Source organism: Hyperolius riggenbachi, chromosome 6, assembly GCF_040937935.1.
Source record: "Hyperolius riggenbachi isolate aHypRig1 chromosome 6, aHypRig1.pri, whole genome shotgun sequence".
Taxonomy (NCBI): Eukaryota; Metazoa; Chordata; class Amphibia; order Anura; family Hyperoliidae; genus Hyperolius; species Hyperolius riggenbachi.
In genome coordinates, this window is record NC_090651.1 from 301,012,775 (window position 1) to 301,035,252 (window position 22,478).

The following is a 22,478-nucleotide window of genomic DNA, read 5'->3' on the forward strand; positions in this document are numbered from 1 at the left end:
AAAATTCGCCCGAAAACGGCCGTGCTAACAGTTAGCACTCTTTTGTGAATCAAGCCCTATGAGCGTTTTCGTTTTTTTTAAGCGCCGACGATTTTTGAAATCTCTCTAAAAGGGCTTGTGTAATGATTTCCTATGAGAGTGTTCATACTTGAGCGCTCTGCTTTGTGTTCAATAGAAAGCTTGAATATTGCTTTGAATAGCGACTTCCAGAGCACGTTTATGAATAAATACATTGTATTTATTCATTTCTGGGTAAAGGAGTTCACTTCCTGACTAACGTCAGGAAGTTTAAAAAATCATTGCTCCACAAAAGCGCTTAAAAAAAGCTCTTTTAAAATCACTAACCAAATGGCTCAACGCTTGCGATAGTGCTGGCGATTCGTAATGTGAACAAGGCCTTACTCCTATTGAAAAAAAAATAGTTAAGGCTATTCATTTTTCCCTCTGCCCAGTTGGGATACTGTATATAATAGACTAAACGTTTAGAAATGTAGGTCACTAAATAAAAGTATAGAGTTGACTTATACACGAGTCACGAGCAACATTGAGCACACTGTGTAATGTGTGTACTATTGTACTAATTGACCCAGTTGTGACACCTTCTTGATAAAGGAAATGCCAAGAAAACACAGGTCTGAAAGTTCTGGCCACAACAATTAACAAGGAAAGGGGCAGGGGGGAAATACTGGGCTGCAGAAAGAGGAGTGAATTATTGCTGCACTTGGGGGCCTAGAGGAACTATTGGCTGCACTTAAGGGTCAGGAGGGGTTAATGGCTGCAATACTGTATGCAGTGCAGTCCTTAACCCCTCCTGGTCCCCAAGTGCAGCTGTTAATTCTTCTTGCTCCCCAAGTGCAGCCATTAACTTTGCTGTGTAAACTTATACCTGAAATTCCAGGTTAAAGGGATGAAATACTGGAGTCAACTTATACACAAGGTCGACTTATATTTGAGGATATACGGTAATTTCCCTTTTCTACTGAGGAAGAGTCTAACCAATAGGAAAAAATGAATCCAGTAAAAATCCCAATGAAGATGTAATTCTTCTGCAGGCTCTCTAAAAGTAAAATAAAAGTGTCAAAGTGAACCTGTCAGAGTTTGAAACAATAATCAAACCAAAGGCCATTTTATACAATTAGATTATTATTATTGATTTATAAAGCACCAGCATATTCCGTAAATAATCAATATCTACCTGATGTTGATAGTTTACCTGCTTGCCACTTTGCCCTCTTTGCTATTAGATCCAACTCCTGCATGAATTTCATCTTATATAGTTGCTGCAACTAGATTTGTTGTGTTCCACATAGTACAAGGCTCTGCGTGGTTTTCCTCCCACATACAAAAAACCAGGGCTGCGGAGTTGGAGTCAAAGTAATTGTTGGGTACCTGGAGTCAGTGGTTTCATAAACCGAAGAGTCTGAGTCGGAGTGAGATAATTTTTGTACCAACTCCAAAGCCCTTGTAAGTATTAGACTAAGGAGTTGGAGTCGGAGCAATTTTGGGAGTCGGAATCAGTGGGTTTCATAAACTGAGGAGTTGGAATCAGATCATTTTTGACTGACTCCATAGCCCTGCCAAAACATACAGATAAGTTAATTGGCTTCCCCCTAAAATTTGCCCTAGACTAAAATGGAAATATGATTATGATAAGAATTAGATTGTGCGCCCCTCTGAGGCACAGTTAAGTTACAAGACTATATACTTTGTAAAGTTCTGTGGAAGATGTTGGCGCTTTATAAATACTAAATAATAACATGCACATCATCTCTTTATGCCCTTGAAGCCAGGCTCACATCCAGAGCCACTGGTGTATAGCAAGCCTATAATTGTATTCATATTAAAGGGCACACCTTAGCTCAATATTCAATCTGTGCACAGTCCACATAAACAGTGAATAAAATACAGCCAACATCCGTCTCAATGTATGGATGTAATTATAGCTCAGAGTATTCAAGCTCATGCAGCTGTGCAATGGAACAACCGCCCGATGCTGGAAGTGGAGTCACATTGCGGTCACCATGAGCTATCTGGGTATTCTATATAATAATATAATCCTAACATTTGTATATCGCTTCTCTCCTGTTAGACTCAAAGCGCTCAAGAGCTGTGGCCACTAAAGGTGCACTCAAGGGGCCACCCTGCAGTGTTAGGAAGTGTAACCAGGGCCGGATTTACCATAAGGCCCTGTAGGCACGAGCCTACAGGCGCAGGATAATGGAAAGGCAGCTCACTCCCCTCCCCAAGTACCTCCCTCCTGCCTTATCTATGCAGAGTCCCAGGCGGAGGATAAATGAGAGGTTACTCACCCGGGTCTCAGCATTTCACTGATGAGATCTCCCTACAGTCAGGGGCATCTCTAGCTACTTAATACTGTGGATAGCTCTGGCTACCCAATACTAAGGGGCACCTGTAGCTACCTATGATGTAGCTACCTATGATGGGCAAGGGAAGTAAGGGAGAAGTGATAGCTGGGACAGCCAGCACACTTGCGGTGCAGTTCGGCGGGGGTTTGTACTCTAGTGGAGGGCAATCGTTACAAATTTGCCTCAGGCAGCAAAAAGTCGAGAACCAGCCCTGTTTACCTGCATTCTATACTCAGGTGGTGCCGCATCAATCCCTGGCATGCACTGATGAGGACCAGAAAGTCCCAAGCTGGCTGTATACATGTTGGGATGGTGCGGCTCTGTAAAATGTATTGTCTGTGACTCATTACTGAACAAGGGTTGTTCTTTACTCTAAAAATCTCTAAGCTTTTGTGCCCTGTTATTATGAGATGTTTGTCGCACAACACACTTTACAATTAGCTTGAAGGCACATGCTGGACAGCTCTGTTCTTGTGCTGTAACAGAAGAAGCATACTGGAAAACATATTATGAGAGTGCAACAAACCTGTTCTGACAGCAGCTGGCAATCCACTGACTCATCACTGCTCGGAATTCCTGCAGATCTACGAGGACGCCTTCATCATTAGGATCAAACATTCTACAGAGAAGCTGAAGACGACCTCCATCCCGACTTGGCTCTGTCACACTCTTCAAGTAATCAATGACTTGGGTCACTGACACCTTTCCTGTGAATATATAGTAACCCTGCTTATGCATTTCAGCATCTATACTGCTACTACCGTCTGACTATCTGTCTATATATCTACCTATCTACAGTCTGCCAGAACATTCAGCTCAATTCCTTGTTGACTGTACATGGACTTAACAATTCCCCCCGTGTCCCCTGCAACCGCAGGGAGTCCTGGGGGATTTCGGGCCGTCTCCTCCTCCCTCTCCCAACCCGCAGGTCGCACCAATAGTCAAGTGTATGTTAGGAAAACCTCCTCGTTCCCTCACAAAAAATTGTCCCTGCCACATCCACCCCATGCAGAGTAGTGCAGGGAGCGGTGAAATATTTACCTGCTTCCAGGTGGAAGTTGGTTTCCTCCATGTTGTGTACAGCACAGAGTTTTCGGCTGTGAAGCACAGAGGAGACCCCCAGCGTATGGAAGCAGGTAAATATTTCACCCACTCTCTGTGCTACTCTGCAAGGGTTAGAGGTGTCAGAAGAGGCTTCCTATATGGAAGGGGTGTCAAACTCAAACACAAAGTGGGCTGCCATTGAACACTGGGAGCAAGTCACAGGCCAACTTCAATGTCTAGTGGCCACCTTGCTCCCTTATAAAGTTCCCTGGTATCTAATGGTTCCGCTCCCACCCCTATACAGTTGCCAGGTGTCTAGTGGTCCTCCTCCTTCCCCTATTTAGGTCCCTAGTGTCTAATTGTGTCTATAAATAAATGTTCTGTGTCTTGTCTTGTCTTATGCCCCTACTCACTTCTCTTTACAGCAACCTTGTGTCTAGTGGCCCTCCTCCTTCCCGTATACAGTTCCCTAGTGTTTACTGTCTCCTCCCTCCACTATACAGTTCCCTCGGGTTTAGTGGCCCTCCCTCTCCTATACAGTTCCCTGGTTTCTAGTAGCCCTCCTACTTCCTCTACAGTTCCATAGTGTCTAATGCCCCTACTCCCTCCCCTACACAGTTCCCTAGTGTCTAGTGGCCCTCCTACTTCCTCTTTACAGCTCCCTAGTGTCTAATGCTTCCTCCCTCCCTTAAACAGTTCCCTGGTGTTTAGTAACCCCCCCCCCCCTTCCTCTCCTATACTGTTTCCTGGTGTCTAGTGCCCCCTCCCCTATACAGTCACCAGTGTCTAATTCCTCCTCCTTCTCCTGTATAGTTCCCTGGTGTCTAGTGGCCCTCCTCCTTCCCCTATACAGTTGCCTAGTGTCTAATTCCTCCTCACTCCCCTATACAGTTCCCTAGTGTTTAGTGGCTCTCCCTCCCCTATACAATTCCCTGATCTTCACCCTCAATATAGCTTCCCTAGTGGTCTAGAGGGCGCCAAACATATTGCAAAGTGGGGAAACCACTTGAGGGCCAAATTTTATGGCACCCGGGCCAGAGTTTGACATGTATGCTATATGGTAAAACAGTTAAAGAGACAATGAAGCGGAAAAAAAAATATGATATTATGATTTGTATGTGTAGTACAGCTAAGAAATAAAACATTAAGATCAGATACATCAGTCTAATTGTTTCCAGTACAGGAAGAGTTGAGAAACTCCAGTTGTTATCTCTATGCAAACAAGCCATTAAGCTCTCCGACTAAAGGGGCCCATACACTGAGCCGATTTTCTGGCCGACCGATCGATCCAGATCGATTGATCGATTGAGAATCGGTTGGCCAATCGACCGATCGATGGCCGATTTCGATGGATTTCGATGGATTTCTGTCGAACTGGCAGGATGGAAAATTTAGGTCGATCTGATGAGATTGCTTATCATTTTGCATTGGCCTTAATGGAAATCTGATGGCAAAAAAATGCCATCAGATCGAATTTCAATAGATTTCAAACTGAAATCTATTGGAATTCTATCCTGGTAAAAAATGTTCTAAAAACGCATCAGATAGATCATCAGATGCATTTCTTATCTATCTGCTGCCAATCTGACGAGTGTATGGGCACCTTAAGTTAGTCGTGGAGAGTGCTGTTATCTGACTTTTATTATCTCAACTATAAGTGAACTGTTTACTTTTCCTCTGCTAGAGGAGAGGTCATTACTTCACAGACTGCTCTGAAAGACTCATTTTGAATGCTGAGTGTTGTGTAATCTGCACATAATATAGAATGATGCAATGTTAGAAAAAACACTATATACCTGAAAATAAAAGTATGAGAATATTTTCTTTGCTGCTAATTTTCTAGTAATTATTCATAGTACACAACCAATTCACTATATCATATATTTTTTTCCGCTTTAGTGTCTCTTTAAGACTATAGTATCTATTGCAAGTAAGCAGAATTATTTCTCCTGCAATGATGTGCTGGGAAAAAGAGCAACTGCACAATAGCAACATCTGAAAGCTGTGACTATCACTGTTAAAAGCATGAATCCCAGGGGCTGAAGGGATTTAATGATACTGTATGTTCCTATCTTCTGTTTTAAGAAGTCAGGATTCTACCTCACATTATGAATATATTCCTCTGCATTTCATTTCCCAGGCCTAGCTCTGGTTGAACACTCCATACAGTAGATGCTGAAGGCAGCCAAATGTGTAAGGAGAGAAGAGGCTGACATCATCCCCAGATCCCACACGGAAGAAGATCAATTCCAGATGAGTAGCGCTGAGGAGAGTTTATTAAATGCTGAGGAAAGTTGGATGTGTTTAATGGCAGGAAAAGGGTGCAGGAGTTGTCTGTGTAAACACAGAAAACACGCTAGAATAGGAGTTCTCAGAATCACGCCGCTGGGATTTACAGCCCCATAACTGCTTTATATCCAGTTTTCTGGCTGTGCGCTGACTTTCCTTCATCTACATGTTCATGCTTCACAGATTTCTGCTACCACACCACTACTTACCATATTTACTAGAGGAACTCAATAGACAGATGTCTTTTTTTCAATCAAACTAATGCCCAGTGCACACCGAGCGGATTTGGATGCGATCCGCCGGCCGCATCCACCTGTAAATCCGCTTGGCTAATGTATTTCAATGGGCTGGTGCACACCGGCGGTTTGAGGTTTGTAGTAAACCACAAACGTGCTTCCTGCTGCACGGTGTGCACTGGGCCAAATCTCTGAAACCTGCACCAAAAAACGCTAGCGTTTTGTGGATCTGCTAGCGGTTTCGGTGTGCACTGCGCCTAACTCAGAGCTCCCAACTGTTCCGCTTTTAGAGGGACAGTCCCTCTTTAGAAACCAAATCCCTCTGTCCCTCCAGTGATGTAGCTAAGGAGCTATGGGCCCCAGAGCAATTTTTGCATTGGGGCCCCCGCAAGCAGGTACAACAAGGGGATGTGGAACAGTTTGCTAATGCTTACTACTATTCAAAGTATCCATAGAAGTGATTATTATCAGCACAGGGCCAATAGAGGGCTAATACTGTGGTCAAGGGTGAGGCCCTTTAGCCCAAGGGTCCCGATGCGGTCGCAATTTCTGCACCCCCTTTTGCTACGTCACTGTGTCTCCCTGTCTTCCTCATTTGTCCCTATTTCAGGATTCATGTACAGCTTTATGTAAATATATGTATTTTTCTACTAAAATTGGTAAAAAAAACTTTATTCCCATCCATCCTTTAAATTGATATATTTCTTAAAGAGTATCTGTAATAAAAAAAAGTACCCCTGGGGAGTACTTACCTCAGGAGGGGGGAGCCTCTGGATCCTAATGAGGCTCCCCCCATCCTCTTCACCCTCCGGGATCCAGCGCTGGCAGCCCAACGGGACACGTGTCAATATTTACCCTCTGCCCTCCTGCGCAGGCGCAGTAGTGGCTTTCCGATGGGCTCCGGCAGAAATAGCCAAGCCTGATCAGGTCTGCTCTAATGCGCAGGCTAAGGGTGTGGTGGGGGCGTTATTAGAGGTGTGGCAAGGGCGTGTCTTTAAGTGTCCCTCTTTCTTCTCATCTCAAAAAGCTGGGAGGTATTGCTAACTGCACAACTATGTGATCACTGTTCCCCAGATTATATGTCCTTATACAGGATAACTGCACAGAACTGCTCTCATGTTCATACTGAATGTGAGTACTGGGCATACACAGACCTTACTTAACTACTTGAAGACCGCCTCACGCCAATGGGCGTGACCGCGGCAGCAGCCCCAGGACTGCCTAACGCCAATTGGCATCAAGTCCTGGGGATGCAGTTTGGCAGGGAACGGCCGTGCGCATGCGCGATCATTCCCTGCCCGTTCACGGAGCTGAGTTCCGTGAATAGCCTGCTAGCCTCCGATCGTGGCTAGCAGGCTGCTTGTAAACTAAAGGGAAAAGCAATCCCCTGTGTTTACAAGCGTACAGCGCTGCGGTCCCCGGCAGCGCTGTACGAGATCGGCGATCTCTGGCCTCTGATTGGCCGGGGATTGCCGTCCTCTCATAGGCTGATGTCTATGAGAGGCAGAACAGGACGGATCGCCGTCCTGTTTAACTCTCTGCACGGAGGGGAGGGAGGAAGGAGAGGAGGGAGGAAGAGGTAAACAGCCTGATACAGGCTGAGAAAAAAAAATGTGACAGCAGCGATCGGACCCCTCCGGCGGCATGTCTCAATTAGGGACAAAAATAGGAGGTGAGTCCAATCGCTGGGCTCCATAGCTGGGCTGTGCAGGAGGCTGAAAAGCCTGCACAGCCCAGTGCTGCAAATAACAGGCTGGTCTTTAGGGGGTTTAACACTGCGGTCATCAAGTGATTATTAAGCAAGAACACGGCAGGAACGCAGGCATGACAAGCTCTTGTCCAGTGTGTTTAGATGGACTCAGCGCTGGAACTGTGGGCTGTTGGTGAACTGAGGAAGCCTCTGGCCTATCTAGAGACTTCCCGCTACTAGAGTATCTATCTATCCATGTTTGCTTTAGATATGCTTTAAATCTAAAATATTCTCAGTTTGCACTATACAGTAGGGGGTGGGGAAGAGCAGCAGAAAAATCCTGGAAATCGCTAAAGAGTTATCAGTTCAGTTCATGAGACAATGCCTTACCAACTCCATCCGAATCACACACGTGGAAAGCATGATCAAGCATTTGCTCCTCAGAACAGGAACTAGGCTGCTGAAGGTAACTGGGAGGATCATCTAAAAGGAGAAGAGAAGAGATGCTGCCATTACTGGACCTCTCTGGCAGGATAAAAATCTCACTTTCCTTATAAGAGACACTCCAAGATACATGCAAAACAGAAACTTGCCTTCTTCGAACACAAGGGGCTTGATTCACAAAAGAGTGCTAACTGTTAGCACGGCCGTTTTCGCGCGAAATTCCGCATTGCGCGCGATAGCGAATTTTCGCGCGAAACGATAACGTTTTCGCGCGCAAACGCGAATTTTCGCGCGAAAACGATATCGATTTTGCGGTAAAATTCGCGTTTGCGCGCGAAAATGTTATCGTTTCGCGCGAAAATTCGCGATCGCGAGCAATGCGAAAATTCGCGCGAAAACGGCCGTGCTAACAGTTAGCACTCTTTTGTGAATCAAGCCCAAGGTATTTTGATTAAGTGAGCATATGAGTTGTCCCACAATGCATCACTTCTGAATATGCAAATCAGCCCTGAAAGTTAAACACACCTCCAGAATCGCTAGAATACAGATTCCAGCTGTATTTCAGCGGTTCTGGAGGTGTGATTAGCTTTCAGGGACATCAAAGGGATGATTTGCATATTCAACAGTAATGCATTGTGCAATGTCCCTGAATGCTAAACACACCTTCAGAACCGAACAGAATACTGCTGGAATCTGTATTCCAGCGAATCTGGAGGTGTGTTTAGCTTTCAGGGAGGATTTGCATAATCAGCAGTGATGCATTGTGGGAGATATCATATGTTCACTCCAACCTGAATAATCGCAAATACCTTCTGCATTTTATGAAGATGGCTTTTTTGTCCTTTTTAGCTCATTACACGCTCCTAGGAGTTCTGGTTCACCATAAGCTTGCTGGGTAATCAGTAATTGCAAGATATATGTGTCACTTGCTCTGCGCCACCTGTCAAAGCCCTAGTTCACGTTCTATCAATGCATTTATTAGAAATGCTATTTGTGCATGTAAAATAACTTCATAAAATGTATATTTGTTGTACTATGAAGAAAGAAAATGCTTGGGTGGATTGCAGGTGGCCATTGGTCATCACAATTGTGGGTGAGTGAATTTAGGATGCCATGAAGGAAGAAGGGGCATAACTGCAAATTATGGGAGCCAATGCAATTGAAGTATTTAAGAATATGGTTATCAAGGATATGAATAAAATTCCAGAGCAAAAAAATGGGCACACAAGGGAAATGGCTAGGGAAATGATGGAGGGTAAAGGTCTGGTGGTAAGACCCGCGGACAAGGGGGGAGGGGTGGTGGTTTTAAGCAAATCCCAATATAAAACTGAATTGGATAGATTGGTGGGTGACAAGGAAGCATATACTCTACTGAGAGGAGACCCAACAGGTAAGTACATGGCAGAACTGAGGGAGATACTCAAGGAGGGGATGGATAGGGGATTGATTACGGATGAAGAATTTAGATATATTGTGCCAGACGTACCAAGGATACCTATTATTTATCAGGTTCCAAAAATGCATAAAAATAAGACTGAGCCTTCAGGACGTACCATAATTAGCAGGATAGGGTCGGTGACCCATAGATTGGGGCAATACTTGGATGAGTTCCTCAAACCAATGGTGGAGGACTTGCCCAATATACTGAAGGACACGAAACACATGCTGCAAACAATAGAGGGGGAAGAAATAAGTGAAGTAGAGGTTATGGTGACAATGGATGTATCTTCTTTGTACGCTAATATTAAACATGAATTAGGGTTGGAGGAAGCTGAATTCTTTTTCAAAAAGGAGGCAAAAATAAAAGACAAACAAAGGATATATATATATTAAGGTTACTTAAAGAGACTCCGTAACAAAAATTGCATCCTGTTTTTTATCATCCTACTTCCAAAAGCTATTCTAATGTGTTCTGGCTTACTGCAGCACTTTCTGCTATCACAGTCTCTGTAATAAATCAATGTATCTTTCCCCTGTCAGACTTGTCGGCCTGTGTCTGGAAGGCTGCCAAGTTCTTCAGTGTTGTGGTTCTGCTATGAACTCCCCCTTCCAGGCCCCTCTCTGCACACTGCCTGTGTATTATTTAGATTAGGGCAGCTTCTCTCTTCTCTCTTATCTCTTACAAGCTGGATAAATCGTCCTCTGAGCTGGCTGGGCTTTCACATACTGAGGAATGCCAGACAAAGGCAAAGCTGTTTGCAGGAAGAAAGGAGCAGCCTGAAACTTCAGTGCATGAGAGCTGAAGGGGGAAAGAAACACACAAATGATCTCTTGAGATTCAAAAGGAAGGGTGTATACAGCCTGCTTGTGTATGGATGTATTTTCTATGTGTGGACATACTGTACATCAACCTACTTCCTGTTTTGGTGGCCATTTTGTTTGTTTATAAACACATTTTTTAAAACTGTTTTTAACCACTTTTAATGCGGCGAGGAGCGGCGAAATTGTGACAGAGGGGAATAGGAGATGTCCCCTAACGCACTGGTATGTTTACTTTTGTGCGATTATAACAATACAGATTCTCTTTGAGTTTGCCTTGGAACGAAACTATTTCTGGCATGATGGAAATTTTTACAATCAAACAATGGGGGCAAGCTATGCCCCAAGCCTCGCAAATTTATTCATGGGCAAATGGGAATTATCTATATTGGAAGAAGAAGGCAGACCGATAAGGCTGTGGCGCAGATTTATTGATGATCTCTTCTTTGTTTGGGGGGGGGGGGGGGCAGGAGCACTTAGGATCTTTTTTGAATCTCCTTAATAACAATAGCCTGGGTTATTAACCCTCACTATGCAATCTAGCAAAGATCTGATCCAGTTTCTGGATCTAGAGATTATGCGGAATGGAAATGTAATGGGTACTAGGAGTTATTTCAAAGATACTGATAGAAATGGCCTTTATATCTGTGGATAGCTGCCGCCATCCGGCATGGATAAAAGGAATTCCAAGGGGACAGTTTCTAAGGATGAAACGGAACTGTACAAACATACAGGATTATTATAGACAGGCAGAGCTCCTAAAAAATAGATTTGTGGAGAGGGGATACACAGAAACAGACTTGGATAGGGAGATTGAAAGGGTTGGAAACCTGGATAGAAAAGACATTATTAAGGGATAAAGGAGTGGAAGAAGAAAAGGGTATGAACTAGCCTTCATCACAGGGTATAACACCCAGTATAGACAACTCCAGAATATAATTAGACAGCATTGGGGGATCCTGGAAACGGATCTGACACTTAGGAGCTTTATTCCAACCCAACCAAAATTTATTTATAGGAAAGCCCAAAATTTAAAACAAATCCTTGTACCAAGCTGTGTGGAGCCTAAAAAGACTCCACGCATGCAGGGATGGCAAACAGCTGGCTTCTTCCCCTGCAGAGGCTGCAAAGCCTGCAGGGAAGCTAACGGTATAAAAACTAATAGGGTGGTATCTTTCAGTAATGGCAAAAGTTTTAAAATCCAGGCGTTTATTACCTGCAATGACAGGTTTGTCGTATACCTTGCCTGGTGTAAATGTGGATGGCAGTATATCGGAAGAACCACACATACCCTCAAGGAACGGATAGAGGAGCACATCCGCAATATTGTAAAGGGATACCCTAATCATGGAGTCTCGGCCCATTTTGATAGCCACCATAACTGTAATCCTAAAGAGTTGTCCTTTTGTGCGCTACAGAAAATCATTCCGAACTGGAGGGGGTGCAATAAAGTCAAAAGGGTCTCACAGGAGGAGACTAAGTGGATCCAACGGATGGGTACACTCAGACCAGGATCTGGTATGTTTTCTGGGGGATTAGGAGTGTGATGTGTGCGCATGCACTCCAAACCCAGTTGATGGTCCAGTAAATTAAGAGATCAATTGTTTTTTTCCCCTTGTAAGGGTTTGAATTGGTAACAGGGAACTATAAATAGGAAGCTATAATGAATTTGGGTGGAGAAGATATGAAAGGGATCAGTGGGGTATCAATTTCTGGTGGTGTGGGGTGGTATATAATGATATAGTGATATTGTCAATGTCTGTAAATGTGTAGACATGCAATCTTGCTCCGTGAATCAAGATATATATGGGGGTGATGGTGGGGGGTTCAATGAATTATTTAGCAATAGGGGGGTGGTGGGATTAAGTATGGGAAGGGGATATTTATTTTATAGCATGGGTGGTGGTGAGCAGGAATGCATGAATATGCATAAGAGATGTGGATATGGAACAGTTAAGCCAACTATTATGTTTAGGGATGTGGTAGCCCTTGCTGCATGGGATAAGCATATAAAGATCTTTAATGGAGGGGGCATCCGTGAAATATTTAGATCAGTGTTCTCCCCAGGCTCTTTTAGCCGGGTGCTCCACCCGGCTAGATTTGGTGATCACCCGGCTGTCATCTGCTCACCTCCTCCTATGCTGTAAGCAGCGTTGCCCTGCATTTTCATCTCGACCCACCCGGCTACTTTTTCATGCCACCCGGCTACTATTTCATGCCACCCGGCTACTATTTCATGCCACCCGGCTGGAAAAAAATTCTGGGGAGAACACTGTAGATAATGGGTGGACTATGGTTCATATTAGGATAGATCAATAAGCTGTTTTAGAATGTAGTTTTAAAGTTACCCTCTAGATGGTGGCAGATTGGCAGGCTTTGAGGAAAGTCAGGGAAGCTGCGCAGAATGCGCCTCATTTGCTTGAATCTCCCCGCCGTACGCATCAGACTCCGTGCCCCTGATGAGTCACCGAGTGACGAAATCGATAGGGCGGAGTCTGATGCGGAAGCGGGATTGCTTACACTCGGTGAGCGGCAGCGAGGAGGCACGTGTGGTGTTCTGATCTTCGTGCGCGCGGCGGAGAAGGAGAGGGACACACTTAGACGAGCCTGCCAGCCTGGCCACCTGAACGGGGGAGAGCCCGTCTATAAATTACTCTATGCGCTGATTTTACTTCTTGACATGTGAGTGCAATCGTTTTTTATAAATAGACACGTTTTAGCAGTATTACGCTATGTGGGGTCTTTTTCACTGAGGTATAAGCAAGAAGGCTGCTCTCATGCGAAGAGGTGTCTGGCCTAAATCTGTGATCCAATACACTGATCGAGAGGTGGGGGACGACCCGGGAACGGTCCCAAGGTGCATATAGACCATTGGTTGTTCTAATACAGCGGTGAGTGGACCACAAAGGGTGTTGGTGGAGGGTCCACAGTCAGGAGAAATAACATCTGTAACGCTGTGTAACCTTATGGAGAAGAAATCTTTCTTTTAAACTAATTCTAGGATTTGAGGGCATATGCACATGGACTTTTAGTCATTGTATCATAGAGACTTTGTGATGAATCATCTTTTTATTATTAATTTTATTGCATGTTATCACTGAATGTTTCTGAAAATCTATTATGATAATGGTGTATTACCCAGAGGAACGGTTGTTTTTAATTAATGATACACACCTTGGGCTTGATTCACAAAGCGGTGATAACTCAGTTATCACGCCTAAAAGACTTTAGGCGTGATAACCTTTGCACCACTGAGTTATCGCCGATTTTTGCTCTAACTCGCGCGAAGTTTCCGCGCGTATGTGCGCGCGCAAAGTCCCATAGGGTTTAATGGGAGCTTCGCGCGAAGCGGGGACGCTGCGCGCGCGCGTGCGCTGTTGCGCGCGGAAAATTCGAGCGAGTTGCTTCTTATCATGCCTAAAGTGAGTTTAGGCGTGATAAGGGGCTTTTCACTGGCGTGCAAACACTTTGCACCACTTTGTGAATCAAGCCCCTTGAGCGCTACCTCTTGACAAACATTAACTAATAGAAAAGAGGAGGCGATCAGGTGTTCTTGTATCTGTTCTTTTAACATTAGGGTCTTGGCTGTATGCGCTATCATCTTTCTGAAAATTATGGGAGCCTTCCATCCCCCCAGCAACTGAGCAACATACACCTACCACTTCTGTACTACTTACACATAGTTTGCGGCGAACAGTGGCAAACATTCTCAAAGTTTGTGTTCGTCTCATGTTTAAGTATGGGAACGAATGCAAACTTTGCGAAGTTTGCGCTGTTGTTCGCTGCAAACTGTTCATGCCATCATTGCTTTGTGACTTACCCCCATTGGTGTACTCATACTCCTGTCCATCTGTTTCATCTGTGTTCCAAGAATCAGGCGTCAGTATGTGACATCCGCCACATGTGCCGTTTAGGTTAGCGTCTTCCCCGTATGATATAACTGACTCCATCACTGGAACATCCTCACAGGAGTGTAGTCCTAAAAGAAAATGAAAAGCTCAAAACAGAATCTTTCAAAATAAGTAAGGGCCCTTTCACAAGGGCAGCTGACAAGCAGTGCAGTCACCGCCTGTCAACTGCTCTCCTGCACCAGCCGGGCGCTTATTAGCACTCAGTACCGGCACTGTACAGGCAGCCCCCCATGGAGTGAGTTCTGAGCACTGCTACAGCCGCACTTACTGGGGCGTAGCAATAGGGGTTGCAGAGGTTGCGACCACATCGGGGCCCTTGGGCTATTGGGGCCCCGAATGGCCCTCCCTAAACTACAGTATTAGCTCGCTATTGGTCCTGTGCTCATAATAATCCCTTCTATAGATACTTTGAATAGTGGCACTGGTAATCATTAACAAACTGTTCCCCATCCCCTTCTTGCATCTCTGACACTGTGGCTCAATTGTTATGTATAGAGTGCTTGGGGGCCCCAATGTAAAAATTGCATCGGGGGCCGACAGCTCCTTAGCTATGCCACTGCGAACTTAGACTCGATATGTTGCATTCCTCTGACTCCCAGTAAAACCACTGCGTGTCAATGCTTGATGCACATGGTTACAACCGCTGCAATTTGGATGCATTTAAATTGCACCCGAATTGCACTGGTGGGCGGCAAATGGGAGGATGAACTGCTTGGCAAAAATGCAGTTCAGCCGCCCATCTGAAAGGGGCCTAATTGTCAAATTATTACACTGGATCTGTACCCACCCACTTGACCTTATATAGGTCAATACTGTATATAAGCAGCGCACAACTAGAAAACTGTATAGTTCCGTTATTCTGGACCATGTCTTTATAATGTATGATCATAGATACAGTAATACATACACAGGCCCAGTAAGGCCTTTTTTCCATAGCCAGCTGTCGGGCAGTTCAGCCTTACTGTGTGCCAGCCACCCATGTTGAGCGCTAGGAAGTGCCCAGCCAATGCACAAAAGCAGCTGACCAACATAAGAAAGAGGCCTAACAGCCTGATCTGATAAGTGATCAATCACTCCCTGATCAAAAAATGATCAGGTTCAGGTACCATCTTGTCCACTCCATCTCAATTAGATGTGAACCTTGCCTTAAAGAGAATCTGTACTCTAATATTCTTACACTGAAAAGCATACCATTCTATTCATTATGTTCTCCTGGGCCCCTCTGTGCTGTTTCTGCCACTCTCTGCTGCAATCCTGGCTTGTAATTAACAGTTTTAGGCAGTGTTTACAAACAAACTAACCAGCTTCTAATAGGCTCAGCTAAGCATAGTGTGTGAGTCATTCAGAGTATGCAGGGGGCCTGCAGAGGGTGTGTATCGCTTCTACCAATCACAAGCAGCCCTGCACATTCCACACATTCCAGCTTTAGCCCGACAAACAGGACAGAGGAAAGATACATTGATTTATTACAGAGACAGTGCAGTTAGGGAAGACTGCAGTAAGCCAGAGCAGATTAGAACAGGCATAGGAACTTATAGGATAGAAGAACTAAGGCTGAAAAATTTGTTACAGAGTCTCTTTAAAGGGAACCTAAACGGAGAAGGATATGGATTTTTCCTTTTAAAATAATACCAGTTGCCTGAATCGCCTGCTGATCCTGTGTCTCTAATACTTTTAGCCACAGCCCCTGAACAAGCATGCAGATCAGGTGCTCTGACTGAAGTCAGACTGGATTAGCTGCATGCTTGTTTCAGGGTGTGATTCAGCCACTATTGCAGTCACAAAGATCAGCTGGACTGCCAGGCAACTGGTATTGTTTACAGGAAACAGCCATATCACTCTCAGTTAAGGTTCCCTTTAAGGCCTCTTTTACAGTGGGACGATATTGAACCTTGCCTTAAGGCCTCTATCACAGTGGGACGATATTGAACCTTGCCTTAAAGAGAATCTGTATTGTTAAAATCGCACAAAAGTAAACATACCAGTGCGTTAGGGGACATCTCCTATTAACCTCTGTCACAATTTCGCCGCTCCTCGCCGCATTAAAAGTGGTTAAAAACAGTTTTAAAAAGTTTGTTTATAAACAAACAAAATGGCCACCAAAACAGGAAGTAGTTTGATGTACAGTATGTCCACACATAGAAAATACATTCATACACAAGCAGGCTGTATACACTCTTCCTTTTGAATCTCAAGAGATCATTTGTGTGTTTCTTTCCCCCTGCAGCTATCTTCCACTGAAGTGTCAGGCTGTTTCTTCCTGCAGAGTGCAGACAGCTCTGCCTGTATGTAATTCCTCAGTATGCGAAAGCCCAGCCAGCTCAGAGGAGGATTTATCCAGCTTGTAAAAGATAAGAGAGCAGAGAGAAGCTGCTCTAATCTAAATAACACACAGGCAGTGTGCAGAGAGGGGCCTGGAGGGGGGAGATGCATCACAGAACCACAACACTGAAGAACTTGGCAGCCTTCCAGACACAGGCTGACAAGTCTGACAAGAGAGAGATAAGTTGATTTATTACAGAGATGGTGATAGTAGAACGTGCTGCAGTAAGCCAGAACACATTAGAATAGCTTTTGGAACTTGTAGGATGATAAAAAAACAGGATGCAATTTTTGTTACGGAGTCTCTTTAAGGCCTCTTTCACAGTGGGACGTTATTGAACCTTGCCTTAAGGCCTCTATCACAGTGGGACGTTAAAGTCGCACGTTATAAAAAATTATAACGCAGACTAAGGCACAGCAATACAAAGTCTGTGTAACATTCACAGTGCACACGTTGCGTTGTGTGTAACATGTAGCAATATTTAGAAAGTGCTGCATGCTGTGCGTTTAGCAATACATTTGCTGCGTTATGTGTGTTGCACATGCTCAGTAAGTTTTTTTTTTAAATGTAACGCATGCGCCGTTTTTGTTCCATCAGTATGCGACGACAACGGCGCACCAAGAGACACATAACGCAGTGCAAAATAACGTCCAATTTTATAACCTACATGTGCTGCGTTAGGGGCACGTTGTGCAACTTTATCGTCGCATCAAAAGCAACGTCCCACTGTGAAAGAGGCCGATAGGAAAACTGTAAGCCCTCCCTCCCGCTGACGTCACCAGGAGTGTATTGCGCAGGCCCAGTACTGTCTGCGCAGTACACTCCTGGTGACGTCAGTGGGAGCCAGGACACAGCCCCGCAGGCGCAGTGGTTTTCAGACTTTAAAGTCAGAAGTTCCAGAAGTAAACTGGAGGTGGGGACCGGACCATCGGTGAGTGGCTGCGCGGGCACAGGATGTCTGCGGGGGGGCATTAGAAGCTCCAGGTAAGTTCAACTCTTTTTCCCCCTACCCTCTTACAGTAGTCTTTTAAAGGATATATGAACCGCAAAGGATATGGTGGCTGCCATATTTATTTCCTTATAATAATACCATTATTTGTATAGCGCTTTTCTTCTGTCAGACTCATAGCGCTTGCGAGGCAGCCACTACAGCGCACTCAGTAGCAGTGTTAAGGACTCTTGCCCAAGAATTCATTACAGAATAGGTGCTGGCTTACTGAAATAGGAAGAGCCAATATTTTAACCCAGGTCTTGTATATCAGAGGCAGGAGGGCTATGGAGGCTGCCATATTTATTTCTTTTTAAGCAATACTAGTTACCTAGCTATCCTGCTGATCCTCTACCTCTAATACCTTTAGCCATAGGCCCTGAACAAGCATGCAGCAGATTATATGTTTCTAAAATTATTGTCAGATATGACTAGATTAGCCCCATGCTTGTTTCTGGTGTGATTCAGAGAATACTGCAGCCAAATAGATCAGGAGGGCTACCAGGCAACTGGTATTGTTTAAGAGGAAATAAATATGGCAGCTTCCATATTCTTCTCACTTCAGTTGTCCTTTAACCAGTACACTTTCCAGCCACTTTTAAACAATACTGGTTGCCTGGCAGTCCTGATGATCACTCTGGCATCAGTATTATCTAGGGTGGCCACTTGCAGAACCCCAAAAAGGAGGACATCACACCCTAAAAAGGAGGACATCTTACCGAGGCACAATAGTCCACATGGTGGAGGGCCGGTGTCCACAAGCTGCAATCTCATAGGCAGCACATTCCCCCACAAACTGCAATCTCATAGGCAGCACATTTCCCCACAAACTGCAATCTCATAGGCAGCACATTCCCCCACAAACTGCAATCTCTTAGGCAGCACATTCCCCCACAAACTGCAATCTCATAGGCAGCACATTTCCCCACAAACTGCAATCTCATAGGCAGCACAGCACGGCGGTCAGCAGGCCTTTCTCACTCCTTGTGACTCACTCACTACTGTCTACTAGTACTGCTGCTGGCTTACTTACTAGCAGGTAGGCCTAGTGTTGCTGGTGGCACTGGCAGACAGTGGAGGAGGAGTGGAGGAGCGGAGCGACTGACTGGCAGACAGTGAGCGGCTAGTGGCTGGCTGGGTGCGGACTGCGGACGGAGCAACTGTCTCTGGCAGTGGCTAATGGCGGCTGGCTGCTGTGCGCTGCGTAGTTATGGGTGCGGCTCTGGCTGGGTCGCGCTAGCGCGATGTCGAGTCGGTCCCCGCCTATCACGGACGAGCTGCCTCTGTTGCCGGCTACGTGTGTGTGTGTCACGTGTGACATCATCACAGGCAGCGCCACTGCGCCTGTGCACCACCAGCATTAGGGAGATGGAGGAGGAGAGGGCCGAAAAGGACTCGGAGGACTTTTGGCTGTCCTCCCTTGCTTTCCGCCGGACGGTGGACCACAGGTCCAAAAACCAGACTGTCCGGCGGAAATCCGGACGGATGGCCACCCTAGTATTATCTGACTCGCACACCTGAAACAAGCATGTGGCTAGTCCAGTAAAACTTCATTCAGAAACATCTGATCTGCATGCTTGTTCAGGGTCTATGGCTAAAAGTATTCGATATAAAAGTAAAAGTATAAGGTTTAAGAATGGGTGAGTATTCAAAGCATCTAAAGAAGTGATTATTACCAGCACAGTTCTAATACTGCGGTTGTGGGAGGGCCTTTTGGGGGCTCCTCTGGCCCAAGGGCCCCCGGTGCGGTCGCTACCTCTGCACCCCCTATTGCTACACCACTGTATTAGAGGCAGAGGATCAGCAGGACAGCCAAGCAATTTGCATTGTTTAAAAGGAAATAAATATGTCAGCCTTCATATTCTTCTCACTTCAAATGTGACTGCCATAGCCATATACTGCGCAGGCATTGGTGAGAGAAGAGGCAGCTTCATTCATTTATTTGAACATATACTGAAAACTGAATGTATTGATTAGATTTTTTTTTCTTTCTATTTGACCCTATAAATGGTTAATTCTGTTGGGGGGAAATATATCAGAGCAGATGTAGATTTCCATCATCATTTGTCATTTTGTTGGATGGTTCTACAACCATTGCAATTTGCATTTACCACAGAGCAGGGTCAGTAGGCCTGGCTGCTTCTAGTCAGCATATGTTTTACAGGGAGGAGCACAGGATTTACTGTTTTGTTTGTGGTTGTTTTTTTTTATTCAACTAACTTTATTGTTCTCCCTGCAGGAAACAAAAGCCAAGTAGGTAATATTTTTATTCTGACAGAACTACACTTCAACACATCAGTATACTATTTTTAGTGTGGGTAGAAATTAATCTCTTGACAATCTAAATGTTGACCTCACACGTCATTTTCATGATACAAGCATTTTTTTCCCCTAATGAACGCAGCCCATTCTCTTAGAACAGCCAGTTCACCAGAACAATAACATTATTTCTGCTGAGATAACAAAATATTTCAGTTTTATGAGACATAATTAATGAGAGTTGTTGCAATTTTTTTGCATGCAGCCTAGGGAAGGTACACTATTGCATGAGTTTTCCCGCATAGCACATTATGGAAAACGCATATGCGATTCTGCCTAGTGTGTTCCTACCCTCAGAAACAAGCCAGTCAGATTCAGCAGCTGTTCCAAGATGCATTCCATTTGCATTCCAGATGCATTTTATCTGTCATTTCTACTCTGAAATTAGCTGCATACCTTTATTTTGCAGGCATTAGGCTGGGGAGTTTTTTTTAGGCTCTAAAGGTGCGTACACACATGCGACTATAGTCGTTTGTAACGATCGTTCCCCGATCTTTACTAACGACGATCGTTACAAAAAACGAACCACCGACTATTAAGGCAAACGACGAACGAGCCAAATCGCTACAAAAGAAAGTTCTGTCTCGGCGGATTTTAACCAACGACGATCGTTTGCAAAAGTAGTACATCGTTGCAAACGGTCGTTCGTACTAGGCTTGACATGCGCATTTCACTATTTCTCCCTGAAACTTCTCATTTTTATGCGCAGGCGCAATAGTTGCTTTACGTGATGTAACGTTCATTCTAACGATCAGATAGTTACACACATTTAAAAACTAACTTTACTCAGGTCGTTCTTTCATCAATTAAAAGCTCGTTCGTCGTTCTCAACGAACGATCGTTGTCGCATGTGTGTACGTAGCATTAGGCCCATTGCACACCAAAAACCTCTAGCAGATCTGCAAAACACTAGAGGCTTTTGAGGCCCCATTCACACTAGAGCGTTTTGCCGCGATTTCGGCAAAACGCTCTAACGCTAGACCTTTTTAAGAGCGCTAGCGTAATGAAACCCTATGTGCCCGTTCTTAATTGGGCGATTTGCACTAATCGCCGCAAATCGCCCCAAAACGGGCAAAACGCCAAACGCAAACGCGTAGCCTGCACCATTTTCAGGCGATTTCCAGGTGATCGCGTTTCAGTTCTATAGAAGCGCAAAAAGCGATCGCGCCAAAATCGCCACACTGTTCAGTGATTTTTCCGCATGAAATCGCAGAAAAATCACTCCTGCAAAACGCCGGCAATTTTTTTGTTTTGAAAACGCAGGTGTGAAAAGAGCCTGAAGCAAATTTTAGAGCGATTCTAGGCATGTTTACAGACGTTTTCTAAACATGCCTAGCGTTTTTTGAAGCGTTTTTGTGTAGCAGATTACAACTATTGTTACAGTAAAAGCTGTTACTGAACAGCTTCTGTAACAAAAACACCTAGAAAACCACTCTGATCTAGCGTTTTTCAGAGCAGTTTTCCACAGTGAATGGGATGGTGCACACCAGCGCGTGTCGTTTTTTTCCACAAACGCAAACTCGGGGGCTGCAGCATTTTTTAGATTTCTGAGGCGTTTCTGCCTCAATGTTAAAGTATAGAAAAGTGGAAAACAGATCTAAAAAACTCCAGATCAGAGCGGTTTTCCAGGCGTTTTTGTTACAGAAGCTGTTCAATAACAGCTTTACTGTAACAATATTTGTAATCTGCTACACAAAAATGCTCCAAAAACCGCTAGGCATGTTTAGAAAATGTCTCTAAACATGCCTAGAATCGCTCTGAAATCTGCTTCAAAAACCTCTAGCGTTTTACAGATCTGCTAGAGGTTTTTGGTGTGCACTGGGCCTTTCTTGGGGTGGTTAGGGCATAAAAGTGGCCACTGACCGTCCAATTTCAAGGAAAAAATTGTTCAAGCAATCAGATAATTCTGATTGGATGTGATTGGATGTTAATAATCTCCGTTGATGGGCAAAATCGATTACGAATGATTGTAAAAACAGTTGTCCGACTGGATTTTCATCAAAACAAAATTTTGATTTTCTTGTTGGTTGTGATAGATAGGAAGTAAAGATTGGTTTGTTGATGGTGTAGTGAACAATGTATTACGATGTCTCACTTCCGATCAGAAGTGTCTGATCACTCAAACTATTTTTCGCTAGAAATTGGATCACTAGTGGCCACCTTTAGGTGGTCGTGGTGGGGGTGTTCTTTAGGCCTCTTTTCCAGGGACTGTTTATAAGCAGTGAAATGCCTTTCAAACTCTTACAACTGATTGCTGCTGCCTGGTAACTGCTCACTGCTGCCTGATAACTGCTCACTGCAGCCTGGCAACTGCTTGCTGAGCACACAGTTCAATTGTCCTTGCAAAAGAGGCCTTAGGGCCCATTCACACTCGAGCGTTTTGCCGAAATCACTGCTAGTGCTTTTCAAAGCGCTAGGGTAATAACAGTCTATGGGCCTGTTCTCATTTGGGCGATTTGTGCTAATTGCCGCAAATCGCCCAAAAACGCTAAACGCAAACACGTAGCCTGCACCATTTTTGGGCTATTTCCCGACCATTGCGTTTTAGTGCTATAGAAGCGCAAAACGCGATCGCTAAAAAATGGCCAGGTGTGAATGGTGATTTTTTT

The 22,478-nt window shown here is 44.6% G+C and overlaps 2 protein-coding genes across 8 annotated transcripts in view; one reads left to right on the forward strand and one right to left on the reverse strand.

Annotated features, from left to right (window-relative positions):
* The window catches only part of KASH5 (KASH domain containing 5), an 88,768-nt gene extending 69,027 nt beyond the window's left edge, over window positions 1-19,741 (reverse strand). For 4 of the 5 annotated variants that reach the window (XM_068241182.1, XM_068241183.1, XM_068241180.1 and 1 more), the window contains exons 1-4: window positions 14,149-14,236; window positions 9,623-9,734; window positions 8,016-8,108; window positions 2,893-3,073 (exon numbers count right to left, since the gene is read on the reverse strand). In XM_068241182.1, coding sequence (XP_068097283.1) covers window positions 2,893-3,073; window positions 8,016-8,108; window positions 9,623-9,734; window positions 14,149-14,187 — 425 coding nt within the window. In that variant the 5' untranslated portion in view covers window positions 14,188-14,236. Of the gene's footprint in view, window positions 1-2,892; window positions 3,074-8,015; window positions 8,109-9,622; window positions 9,735-14,148; window positions 14,308-19,661 lie in introns of those variants that run through there. The other variant, XM_068241181.1, reaches the window with a different exon arrangement.
* Window positions 19,742-19,786: 45 nt separating this feature from the next.
* LOC137521654 (transcriptional enhancer factor TEF-1-like) overlaps window positions 19,787-22,478 on the forward strand; it is a 248,741-nt gene continuing 246,049 nt past the window's right edge. Inside the window, exon 1 of one of the 3 annotated variants that reach the window (XM_068241185.1) lies at window positions 19,787-19,807. The gene's annotated coding sequence lies outside the window, so the exon portion shown is untranslated. Of the gene's footprint in view, window positions 19,808-19,846; window positions 19,865-22,478 lie in introns of those variants that run through there. The other 2 variants (XM_068241186.1, XM_068241187.1) reach the window with 2 other exon arrangements.